The 12,173-nt window shown below is 49.4% G+C and overlaps 1 protein-coding gene across 1 annotated transcript; it reads left to right on the top strand.

Moving 5' to 3' along the window:
• Positions 1 to 2,788: 2,788 nt before the first annotated feature.
• LOC122388778 (vegetative cell wall protein gp1-like) lies at positions 2,789 to 4,977 on the top strand. Its single transcript, XM_043380162.1, has 2 exons — positions 2,789 to 3,046; positions 3,089 to 4,977. Exons 1-2 carry the CDS (start codon positions 2,789 to 2,791, stop codon positions 4,604 to 4,606), a joined length of 1,776 nt encoding a protein of 591 aa, XP_043236097.1. The 3' UTR covers positions 4,607 to 4,977.
• Positions 4,978 to 12,173: the final 7,196 nt, after the last annotated feature.

Raw genomic sequence — 12,173 nt, 5'->3', positions numbered from 1 at the left:
ACACGGTTATTTAATTTGCTTTCAATGTACTAGTTATTTCTAGTCCACGAGTGTATCATGTCGATAGCTGAGTTTTTTATTCGCCAACCAATGCTCTACACGATAACTTTGTAAAAATGCTGAAGTGTAGCAAGTTCCAATGCTTTCTAAAGCTTGCTCCAAACAACTTCCGAATTGGACATTGGACAAAATGAAATTCCGAAGGTCCAATTTACGATTGGCACCATTAATTTATACATCGTCGGAGTTGTATTCATCTTTCCGTGCTTTTTTGTCTTGGTGCTGGATAGAGACAGAGGTTACTCTGTAGCATAAAGAAAACCTCTAACCTCTTAAAGCTTTCAGACAGACATTAAAAGCCGCCTAGACGGCCAGGTAGATGTGGGGAGCGTCTGCATCTAACCGCAAAGGAGGTCACAAACAGTACGGCACGACGCATACAGATCAATATCGCAAACAGAGTTGCCTGAAACATTTCATGGAGCAAGCACGACAGTTATAACAATGTACTTTATTACAATACCATGAAAAGGTACCCACAAGGAAGTCCCCGTCGTGTCTCTGGCGGAAAACTCAATTATCCTCGTTACATCAGTCATTCTTTACAATCCCAAGCGCGCTAATACACCTACTTTTTATTGATGATAATCTGAATAAGATATTGAACCCATGATATGAGCAAGATTCCTTTGACATCGTGCCATGCCATTGACGTCGTTTGACATCGACCATGATTTCCTTTGGCAATAATACCATAAGCTCCTTATCCATGCAGGAATAAAATTGTCCTAGGTGTGCCCAACGGTAGAAATCGGCCAAGTTATATTGTAGCCTTTTTCGGCTAAATAGATACTTTGACTTTGACTTTAACTTTTTAGGTTCATGTGATAGTTAGGTACGTTTAACAACGCGTGTTGATGAAACACTGGTGGAGAAAACGGAATGGAGTATTTTGATAACAGTTTGTTGTTTAAAAAGGTCGAATCTGAAGAATCGCGAATATTTTCTGCTGCGATTTTGTATCTCATTAAATGCATCTGTTTCGGCACTTCAATTAATTTTAGGAGCCGGGCAAGCTTGAAATGGTTAACTTATGGTTGTCTGAGTCTGTCTGACCTTTGAAATAACATTTAAACAAATAAGCGTTATGTGATTCTTTCTAACGGGTTTCGAAAATTTGCATTTTAGCTATGGGGGTCTTAGAGCCGAGTGAGAGGAGGGGTGCGAACCGTTTGCCGCAGATTATGTCGTCCCAACTCCTTGTCAGCTGTTCTGTATTCCTGCGCTACACATTGGACGGGATACTGATTGAGTTTTCTCACGACACGATGATGATCAAAGCTGGAAGGCGGCGCTTCCTCGTTTGCATTACGCAGTTGTATGTGGAGCAGTTACGTAACGCATCCGCTTCAGGAATTAGAAACCCGTCACAGGGAAGTTTTAGTGCTCGGTCTCCAAGTTGGACTTGCGTGAGCCTAGGGAAGAATGTGTCCTTTCAGCATGGTTGGTGCCTGTTTTGAAGCTTGATTTTTGGGTACGTTGACCCGAAACTCGAAACAGTCTCTTTGTTATGGATAGCGTTTTATCGTTAATGCACTCACAAAGGCACACTCGCCCCCTTCCCCTTCCGTGCAGTTAGCGTTCTGCTCAGACTATCGCCTCTGCAAGGGAGTTTACACAATCGAGAAACCACATCACGCATTTTGACTGTTTTTTACCATCTGCTACACAATGCTAGATCACCACCAGTAACTTCGATGCTGAAGATTCGATGGTTCCCAGGCTCATTGGCCGGTCCAGAATGGCATTGTTGGCGTTGTGGAACGCTGTCCACAATCTGAGTTCTTCATTTTTTCAAGAACTGCTCGAACAAAGCTTTTCAACATGTTAAGTATTTTTAAGTTAAGCAAACTTTCTAAACAAAAAAGTCTTCTTTCTTAGTGAGGAAAATGAGAAAATCTAGTCAAATGTGGTCGCTTCGGGAGGGGCAAATATCCCAAACGTCCCTTCGCCCATTTGCACCGCCTGTGCGCGAGTTTTCTTTCGGAGGTTAATTGAATGTTCGAGTCAGCTTAGGGTCGATCAAATGTAGTTTTTGTTCCAACATCATAACATTTCATTTAACAAGGAGGCATAGCTGAGAAACGTACAGCATAATGCTGCTTACACTAAAACATGCTAGCAGTGCAACATAGCAACTCCAACAAACAGCATAATGCTGCTCAAGCTTCAACATAATATAAGTGCAACATAGCAACAGCAACAACCTAAAGCGTATTCTCGCCCTTAATGCCCTGAAAGTGATGTTTTTTCAGACACTCCATTTATAGACACTCACGGGATTTAACGGAGAATCCACCGCAAGGCCACTGTTTTGAAAGTATTTCCACGTGTGGAAAGTGGATCCCCTTTGCGCATGAAACTACCGAAGAATTGCAAATAGCCCGAATTTGGTAAAGGTACATGGTCATGATTGAGGTTATCTGTCATTCAAGTAATTCCCTTGAGTTGGACTTCCCGCGGTGGCGACGACCTTTCTCGTGTGTTTTTGTGCAAACGTCCTTTGTGTGCGTGTCTGTCTGACTGTGAGACTGAGTGCTACGTCATGGTGCGGCACCTCTATGGCCCGGCGGCGCAGCTCAAGCACCTACCTTCTACGTGCGGTCCGTCGCGAACCGGTCCGCCGCCTATCGGTGCGGAAAAAACACGCCCCAGGAAAGTGGGGTATAAAACGGCAGTGGCGGCCCACCGTCGGCCATTGTTCTGTTAGTGGCTCGGCGCCAGCATCATGAGGACCTTGCTGGTGCTGTCCGCCGCGTTCGCGGTGTCAGTGGCAGCGACTTCACTGCACTGCGCCTTTGTTATCAACGGGGACTGCGTCAGTTCGGCGCGCTCGCGGGTGCCTCGGCAGGCGGTGCCACCTCCGACCAACCAGCAGTTTCAGGCGTGGCTGGCCGCTGCCCAGCTGAGCGGCTTCCCTGGTGGTCTGCCGGCGCTGCCGGCTGCTCCGGCTCAGCCGGCCGCTGTCACAACAGCCAAGCCGACGGTGGCCCCGCCGCCGCCGCAGCCGGCCGCTGCCCTGCCGCAGCAGCCGCCCGCCTTCTTTTCGCCGCAGTTTTTCGCGCAGCAGCTCGCCGCCCTCGGCCAGAGGAGTGCTCTGCCCCAGCCGGCAGCCCCGGTAGCCCCTGTGCCCGTCCAGCCGACGCCCGCGCCCACTCCGGCTCCGACCCCGGCTCCGGCCGCACCGGCTCCGGCCCAGCTGCCAGCCTTCCCGGGCCTGTTCCCGGGCCTCTCTCAAGGAGGCTTGGCTCCGAATGCCTTCCAGGGTCTGCAGCAGCTGTTTCCGGCCTTGGCGGGTGCCCTGCCTGCCTCGTTAGCTGCCGCGGCCACGACCACCACGCCGCCGCCAACGACCACCCAGTCGCTCCTGGACGCCGAGGCCCGTGCCAACCTCGTGCTCACTCCGGACGAGGCCTTCCAGGCGGCCTACAACGCTGAGATCGCGGCCGAGCCGGCCACGGCGGCCTCCATCCGCTCAGCGGTGGTGCAGGCCGCTCCGAGCACCGTCACCAAGCCGCCGCCCACCGTGCCGCCGACGACCACCACGCCGGCGCCGCCGCCTTCCGGACCCACCGCCTTCCCAGCGTCGGCGTTCGGCGACTGGCTGAAGCAGGGCGCGCAGACGGGCATCTGGGGACCGTGGCCGCCGAGCACGACCCCGGAGCCGCCGGTGGTCACTACCCCGGCGCCCAGCCCGAGCCCGAGCCCGGCTCCGGCGGCGGCCGCCCCTCAGCAGCCCGCGGCACCCGCACCCGATCAGGCGTACCAGCTGGCGGCGCAGCAGGCCTACCAGCTAGCCGCCGCGCAGGCCTATCAGCAGCAGCAGCTGGCCGCGTACCAGCAGGCCTACCAGCAGCGGTTGGCCGCGCAGCGCCCAGCTACCACCGCCGCGCCAACGACTGCCGCACCAACGACCGCTGCGCCAACCACCGCCGCACCGACAACAGCCGCACCCGCCGCGCAGCCGGCCAACGCGCAGGCTCTCCAGCTGGCCTATCAGCAGGCGTACCAGCAGCAGCTGGCAGCCCACCAGCGCGCTCAGCTGGCCTCGGCTCAGCCAGCGGCCACAGCACAGCAGGCGCCGGCTGCACAGCAGGCCGCGCAGCCGGCCGCGCAGGCTCCGCAGCTGACCGCTCAGCAGGAGGCATACCAGCGCGCCTACCAGCAGCAGCTGGCCGCCCAGCAGCAGGCGTACCAGCAGAAACTGGCGGCCCAGCTCGCCACCTCGAAGGAGGCGCCTCAAGCTCAGCAGCAGCTGGGCACGCAGCAGATCAACCAGCTGACAAATCAGCCGGCAGCTCAGCAGCAGCAGACTCAGACCCAGCAGACTCAGACTCAGCAGCCGCAGCAGCAGCAGAACACTTACACCGGCTCTCAAACCGTACAGCAGCAGCAACAGCAGCAGCAGCAATCGCAGGTGCCCTCCCAGTACCAGCAGTACTACTCTCAGCAGCAGTATCAACAGCCGCAGCAGCAGCAGCAGACTCAACAGCAGGGCACGCAGCAGTATCAGTATCCAACACACAGCAACTTTTACAGCTACTAGAGTGCCGGCGGCTTCCGCCTAGTCTGTCGCTGATCTGTCCGACCAGGCGATTGTGATTGTGGTTGTATCAAAGTATGTGTGAGGATGTGTGCTTACGCATGCATGTATTTACGTGTATATGCACATGCGATACGCGGATATGAACAGGGCGGCGCCTTTGTGTGTTGTGACGTCATTATTAGCCTTGACGTCACCAGCATTCCAACGCGCCGAACTGGCTGCTGTTGACACTTATTTACGCTGGGACGCTCATAGGCTATTCCCATGGCATTTCGTTGTTTTCAGGTCATATACGTGTGTTTTTCATCAATGTCATTTATGTTGTTAATGTATTTATAAAGATGTGTGGAATAAAATCGCAGTTTTCACGATATCTCACTTTTTTACTTCTTCACAGAAATCGAGGCCCATTTGAACAATCACGCTGTTTCGAACAACGACTTCTTGCTCACTATATTTTTGTCATCTTAGCTGATGCCTGTCTGTTCTTTCTCTCCCGCCCTTTCTATTTTCTGTCTCTCCATCGCCAACCTCCTTTCCTCCTTTCTCTTTTGATTGAGTTTTCTTAGTTCACCGTTTCCACGATAGCACAATTTTCATTTGATGTAGCATGCTGTTGATTTATTATCAGCTATACCTAGATCATCTGATTTGTTCAATTAATTGCTTATGAGATATGAGATAGAGATTCGCTGCTCTACGATCCCATTACTACTGGTAGCGTAGGATCATTTGACCGTATCTTTATCAATATAGGCCATGGCCTCACCGCGGAAGCCCTCACACTGAACAGCTTGCCGAGCCGCCGCAGCCAATACACCGATACTTTCAGAGCTCGACCATAACTCTACCTGACATCTATCTCTTCTTAGCTGACCTGAGTCAGAGGAAGGTTGATTTGGTGAAGTGTATACGAAGCAGCTCAAAACGATAAAGAGTGACGCCTCCTATAGTCCTGGCTGGATCGGTTGTGTGCTTCAGCAAAGTCGGAGAATGTCTTCGGAGAACGCTGTCTTTGTTTCATTTTCCTATCACTTTTTGAAGAAAAAAATAGACCGACGAGCATTGGAAATGTCTGAATCCACCGTCGCAGCCTTCGCTGTGCAAAAGCGCAATGAAGGAATTGTGATAAAACCGTGACTTAAAATGGGAATAATGCAAGCAGTGCCGTATCACCAGCCTGGTTGATGCTACGGAGTAGCCAGAGTACGGAGTAGCCAAGGCTGTTCGCTGTTTTGTTGTAAGATATCAGCGGAGACGCATCTGAGCTTCATGGAGAGATAGGTATATGTCGGAACATAGACCTCTGTATACAGACTACAGAGGTCTATGGTCGGAATTTAAATGTTAATGTTTCTCATTGGACGTGTCTACACCCAGATGTTTGCTATGCTATGAACACACAATTCAACCAAAGGAGTTGATTCGGACGCGGTATTTCAGTGCGTTCTAGTTAGCTTCTTACACTCAGCCGCAATGTTTTGATATTATTTCTTGTAGTTACCTATCATTTAAGTGCAAGCGGGTATCACTCAAACCGAAAAGAGCATTAAAAAAGTCATCAAAACTGATTAATTTGGAGTATTTGCTGTTACCTCGTTCTTTATATTTCTCCACCATCATGTTGCTATATTTGGCTTTCATTTGAGTATCATTTTGTTATGGCGCATCTGCAATTTTTCCTATCTTTATTCCAATAATTGCCACAGTACGGTAGCTTGTGCAATGTGCATCGTATGTTCATCTCAATTGAAAAACTGCTAAATGTGTGTATGTGGTATGTCTAATATGTAGGTATGGCTCTAAGCGAAATGACAGAATTTCCCGGTTCTGTTAATTATTGTCGTCCTTGTGGTCGTACCGGTGCGTCCAACACCGGCCGCTGCTCCATATGGTCCCCTGTCCTTGTTCCAATTAATTAGCGATGCCATCAATGCGCGAACGAACAACGCATTTTCCACTTCCTGGATTCATTTGATCGTTGAAATGCTCGAGCGAGGTGGTCAGGCCACCTTGCATGACATCGGCTGTGCTTCACGCACATTTGATATAAGGCGAGGCTTGACGTGACGCACACGCACTGTGGACGGGACAGTCCGAGGAGCGGCACGTTCTGCGAGCTGGGTGTGTGGAGAGCGGCACCATGAGGCTGTGGACGGCGCCGATGGCACTGCTTCTGCTGGTAGTGGTGACGTCCGCGGTGCCGGTGCTGACGGCCTCCGTACAGCGCGACGTACTGTGCTCGGGTGTGGGCTGCTCTCAGTCGGAGGCGCCGGCCGCCTCTGATGCCTCGGAGACCATATCGACTGAGAGTGAGGTCACCTCGCCAGCGCCACTGAGCATGGCGGAAGACAATGAGCCCGACATGGAGGGTGATGAAGATGAGGACGATGATGATGATGTCGATGAAATTGAAGAGGATGCTCTTGGTGAAGATTCAGCTGAAGATACTGCTGAACACGATGAATCAGAAGTAACAATGCCTCAACAGGATTCCAGCAGTCCTGTGGTACCTCAAGACAGGCAAAGCTCGGGCGAAAGTGCACAGGTAAGCTCATTGGCAGGTGGTGAAGGAACTGGCGCTGCACATGACGCCATTCAGGATGCCGATACCGAGACGCCCGCTGAAGCTCCTACTGAGTTGACTGCCGAACAAGAGCCGATTGTACCTGGACCACCACCCGAAGTGAATGCTCCCAGCGTCCCATTCCTTTATTCACTTGCAAACGCTGCACCAGTGATGAAGGCAGATGCGCCTTTCACTGGGCTCCAGCGGGCACGACCAAGTTTCGTGGCATCGACGCCAGCTGTAGAATCGGCTGCTACAGAAGAAGTCGCTGGTCTGACTACCACCGATGTGCCCCAACTGACCGTCCCGGCTGAAGCCGCCGAACCAGAAGTGACCAGCAGGGCACCGGCTGAAGTCACCGTGGAGTCGGCTTCCGAAGAGAACGAGGAACCTGATGGTGAAGATGAGGATCCAGATGAGGACCTTGAAGCTGAAGAAGACGAAGAAGCTGAAACTGACGGCGATTCTGAGGAGTCTGAAGTTGTAGATGCTGAGGAGATGAGTACCGAGCATGACCCTTCTGCTGAGGCGTCTACCGAGGCTCCTCAGCCGAAAGACGAAGCATCTCTACTTTCAGGAGAGATTCGGGCCCTAGATGCGTTAACGAATGCCCTCGGTGAGGTTCGCGATGCCTTTTTAGGATTGAAGGACAGATTGCTCCTTTCCGAGAAATCTTCTGTTGCGGAAAACGATTTGAAAACGAAAAACTATTCGAAAACGGAAAACGGTTCGAGCACGAAAAGCAGCTCGGAAGATGATGGAGAAGAAAGCGTACAGGCGATGGAGGTGGTGGATGAAACACCTAAAAAGGAGCCAACAACCTCCGACATCATGACGACAAAGGAAGTGCAGGCCTTGGACGCGATGACCAATGCTCTGTACGCTGTCAGCGATGCGTTCAAGAGGATCAAAGACCTGGCCACTCGGACTCGGGCGGCCGAGCTCGCTCCGGCCGTCGAAGGCGTATCTTCAGCTGCATCTACCGCCAGCAGTGAATAGGCAGGCGACGCGTCTGCTGCGGACGCTGATACTGCTGCCGGCTCATCCATATAGAAAGTTGCAAACGGGGCAGATAGGAATGTCACTAAGTAGTGCAGGCGATGCCGTGTCATGTCTGGAAGTTGGTAAAAATTTTCCTCGTTGATAGGCTCACCACAACGATGTCCCACTATGTGTGTGATGCCTGGCAATATCCTTATTTTATTGTACTTTGTTACGTTTTGCGTGCGCTACTTTCTAGTGTGTCATATCATGACCATCTTGCCTCCCAGCTTTGTATTTGTGGCGTATGCGCTAATGGCATCGAAGGTGGTGAATATAAGTTTTGTGTGCTTTTCTCGCTTACCATTCTTTCGAGAACATGGTCGATCGTGATGCCGAATTTTGCACGAAACTTAAATACATCGCCAAGTTGAAGTGGTCGAATTTGGTTTTCGATGGAAAGATGCTTTAAAGTCTTATAATGGCTGAATGTTTTTCCTTGTATTTGATATCGAGTCTCCATTTAACGACGCAATAAGAGTGATATTCAGCTGGTGTAGTGACATTTGTGCTTCAAAAATGGAATCGAACACCAACTTTGTTTTTATTTTAAGCGATCGCCTTTGAAAGACTTTGCTTTTCTTTGTCAGCCTTTCTAAAGCGCTGTTATTTACGTAATTTGGCTGTCTTACACGGTCTGACCAAAATAGCCCAATGTCTTGGAAAAGCTACCGTTTGAAATAAAACGCACTTTGTGTTCAAAGAAATAAATGAAGACAACGATGAACACACGAAATGTGCCATGTCGCATATTTCGTCATTGACTAAGACCAAGGCCGAACAACAGGCTCGAGACGGAAGTGGACGCGAGAGGCGCGCGTTTTTTTCTGACTCCCTATATAGTATTCATGCCAGGACGAAGAGTCGGCATTCGTTGAAAGGAGCTGGCTGAGATGCGCCAAGAGTACACAACGCCTTCATTTTTAGATCATGTGACAAGGCAGGGAAGGTTCACCCTCGCCCGTATAGGGGGGGGGGGGCGGGGGGGTCGAACGGACCCCCTCAGTTTTTTTTTTGCGAATGACTCGCGTAAAAACCGGCCGATCACGACGAAAATTTTAGTACCCTCGAGTTAATCAATTTTACACCTTTCCTTAAACATTCACGACCCTGACCCAAATGACATTTGGCCTGTGACCTATTTCTCAAGACCATGTTTGGTCAGAATCGCGATTCGGCGTATGTCGGCTCGCATTAGCCGCGCGTTTGCAGTCTGTTCGTGGTTTTAAGCGTTCAAACATGTGATATGCTGCTGGTCCCATGCATTAGGGTGGGTGTCAGGGTCACATGAAGGTCAGGTCTCGTCATTGACCTTTGATGACCTTTGTTTAGTTTTTCGAGTTTTACATGCTTGTAGGCTAGTTTTTGGAGCTAAATTATGCTAACCACCTAGAAAATAAATAAAAAGCAGGCGAAGAATGGTGTTCCCTTGTTAAGGTACGAATCGCGTAAAAATATAAAAGTTAAGCAATATAATTTTCAACAAATGCGTAATTGCAGCATTATGTAAGTTGTTTTGAAGTTATGCATTCCTTTGGAAGAGTTTTTGGGGTAATTGCCTGCTATGCTAGTTACGTGTTTGCGTAGTGTATAAGATAAACATCTACTATTTCACAAAACCCATATGAGAAATATCTGATGTTGCACATAATAGAATAGCGGCGGCAAATAGCGTCTGACATTGCACGTACTTCCGTCTGCCGCTTCGTAATTTCACACACGCCAAGGCTGTGAAATGCTCCCTGAACGTCAAAGTGAAACAATCCGAAAATCGGAACACTCACCCCGTCTGAATACCGTGCCTGTCACGATAGATGTCCATATTTTGAGGTCCCAAGGACGACGCGGGGATTGCCTAGATGCGTCTTAGTTGCGTACAAGGAAATTGCCTTATTACATTTTTATAGTGCATTTTCCGCACTGTGCAGGAAGTTGGGTTGTGCATTCCTTCAAACGGTATGTATTGTGTGAACGCTTTTGGATGGACCTGGATGACAGGTCTGAAAGGCAAAATTATTTTACGTGGCGTTTTTCCCGAACTGGTCGACTGACTTGGAATGCCTTGTTGATTAGTAATCTGCGTGCAGTAGTGTCTCTTTATAACATTTTAGATAGACATACATGATTGATGACATGACTGATGCGCCTGTGTCCTAACAAATCATCAGCATGAGTCACCATAGTATTCTGAATCACTGGCAGTACACCGTTCACACATTTGTATGACTAATTGCTATGATTTAGTCATAGATACTTCGTGTGTGTCACTTCAAGCCGTTTTTATTCCTTTGTACTGGAGAAAGATTGCTTTTTAGCACCTCGCTCTATCCACTCAACAGTGAGCACCAAACTGACTCACTTTGTACGTTCTCTATTGAGCGTTGAACATCGACCTTCACTACATCCGAATCACGTAGTGCCCCGAGACTGGGCCTTGAAACTGCGCGCGGTTGACGCCCTCTCCACCGCCCTGGTGCAGCGGATATCTCGCGTCGGATCACACCGCTTCAAAAGTATCGTGGAAGGGATGGTTTGTAAAGGAGTTATTACAGTGAGTTGCTTATTAAACAAATGCGGGATAAAGTGAGTGTTCCCCATTTTTACACATGAGACATGACCCATATTTGAAAAGAAACTTTTACAACGTGCTACTTGCCCTTTTGTGGTGGCAAAATATGCGCGCCGTTAGGAATTCGGGCGTTGTTAAGCTGACCTACTTATATACCACAAGTAGGAATTTGACCACAAACTGCTTAGATGTCTTTCTGTATAAAGATCTTCACACCCATAGTCAGCTTTGTAATGTCTGTCTCATGTCCATTATTGAAAGGAATACTATGAATCAGAATCATCATCGTTGCTGAGGGGCTCAGGTACCATTATGCAATGCTGCCTTTGCGCGGCTGTTGAGACTCCAGCCTCCCATGAGCGTTGCATATCTGAACGTCTGTCTGTTATGCTAATTTATCTCGTTACTATCAGAGACGCCTTTCTGGCACAGGACTGCGTAAATGTTGGAGACCCCCATCCGCCTGCACATCACTGTAATTTGTGTGTTTTTTATAACTATTTATTTGTATTTACTATTTACCATGGGGAATCACGTGCAGCACACTAGCAACATGGCGGTCGGTGGCCGATGAAAGGTGTGTCAGAGCCCGTTATGTTGCTCCTCAAACTACCCCGGCGGCCGTCGCCGACCACACTGGGACCGGCGAGCCTCTGCTGTTTTCCAATACAGGTAAATGGCCCTGAGATCCGGGTTGATGGACACTATTAACGTTCGAATCCTGTCGATTGCCCATAATTTCCCGATGGGATGTTTTGGGTCAGGGCGCGTAAGATCCGGTTACAGTTCTCCGGACATCGGAAATCCACCCATTGCTAACAATCGGAATAGACTTTAAAAAATGGCATGTTTCTGACTTCATCTGATAAACAATTATTTCGTAGGAGCGTCGATGAAACGACTGTTAATTTTTCATTTTGTGTTCTTTTTCCTAACAAATCGCTTTTTATATATGTTACCTGAGAACTTTGGATGTCTCCCTTCGGCAATATTTTTAGATTATATCAGGCACCAATCCACCAATCATTTAGAGTCCTAGACATATTCGTACGTATATTAACACTTTGGTGGGATAGCATCACATACCCCGCCGAACCTCAACAACGTGGTCCAGTCCTCAAGAATAGCCAGAAGCCTCATACCTTCACACCAGAACCGTAACGACCCAGGTCAATGATGGGCATGGCACAGCATTAGTGAAAGAGTGAACATTGAACAATCGGACACATGTTAACGATTGAAATGTATTCAGTCATTGAAAGAACATGATAAATATTTGTCAGGTCTGTGTATAACAGTCAACAGTGAGAGAAGTCGCAGAGTCTCAATGAGGAAAATGTCCGCTGACCCATCCGGAGCCACCCTCGGCCGGAGAGCGGACTCTCTAA

Source organism: Amphibalanus amphitrite, unplaced genomic scaffold, assembly GCF_019059575.1.
Source record: "Amphibalanus amphitrite isolate SeventyFive unplaced genomic scaffold, NRLGWU_Aamphi_draft 000335F_arrow, whole genome shotgun sequence".
NCBI classification, from domain to species: Eukaryota; Metazoa; Arthropoda; class Thecostraca; order Balanomorpha; family Balanidae; genus Amphibalanus; species Amphibalanus amphitrite.
The sequence above is the reverse complement of the archived record's forward strand: the minus strand, read 5'-3'. Positions and strand labels throughout refer to the sequence as shown.

Coding starts and splice junctions, on each gene's coding strand:
- LOC122388778 (XM_043380162.1), top strand. CDS start 2,789: ATGAGGACCTTGCTGGTGCTGTCCGCCGCGTTCGCGGTGTCAGTGGCA. Junction 3,047..3,088: donor TCACAACAGCCAAGCCGACG/GTGGCCCCGCCG, acceptor GCCCTGCCGCAG/CAGCCGCCCGCCTTCTTTTC.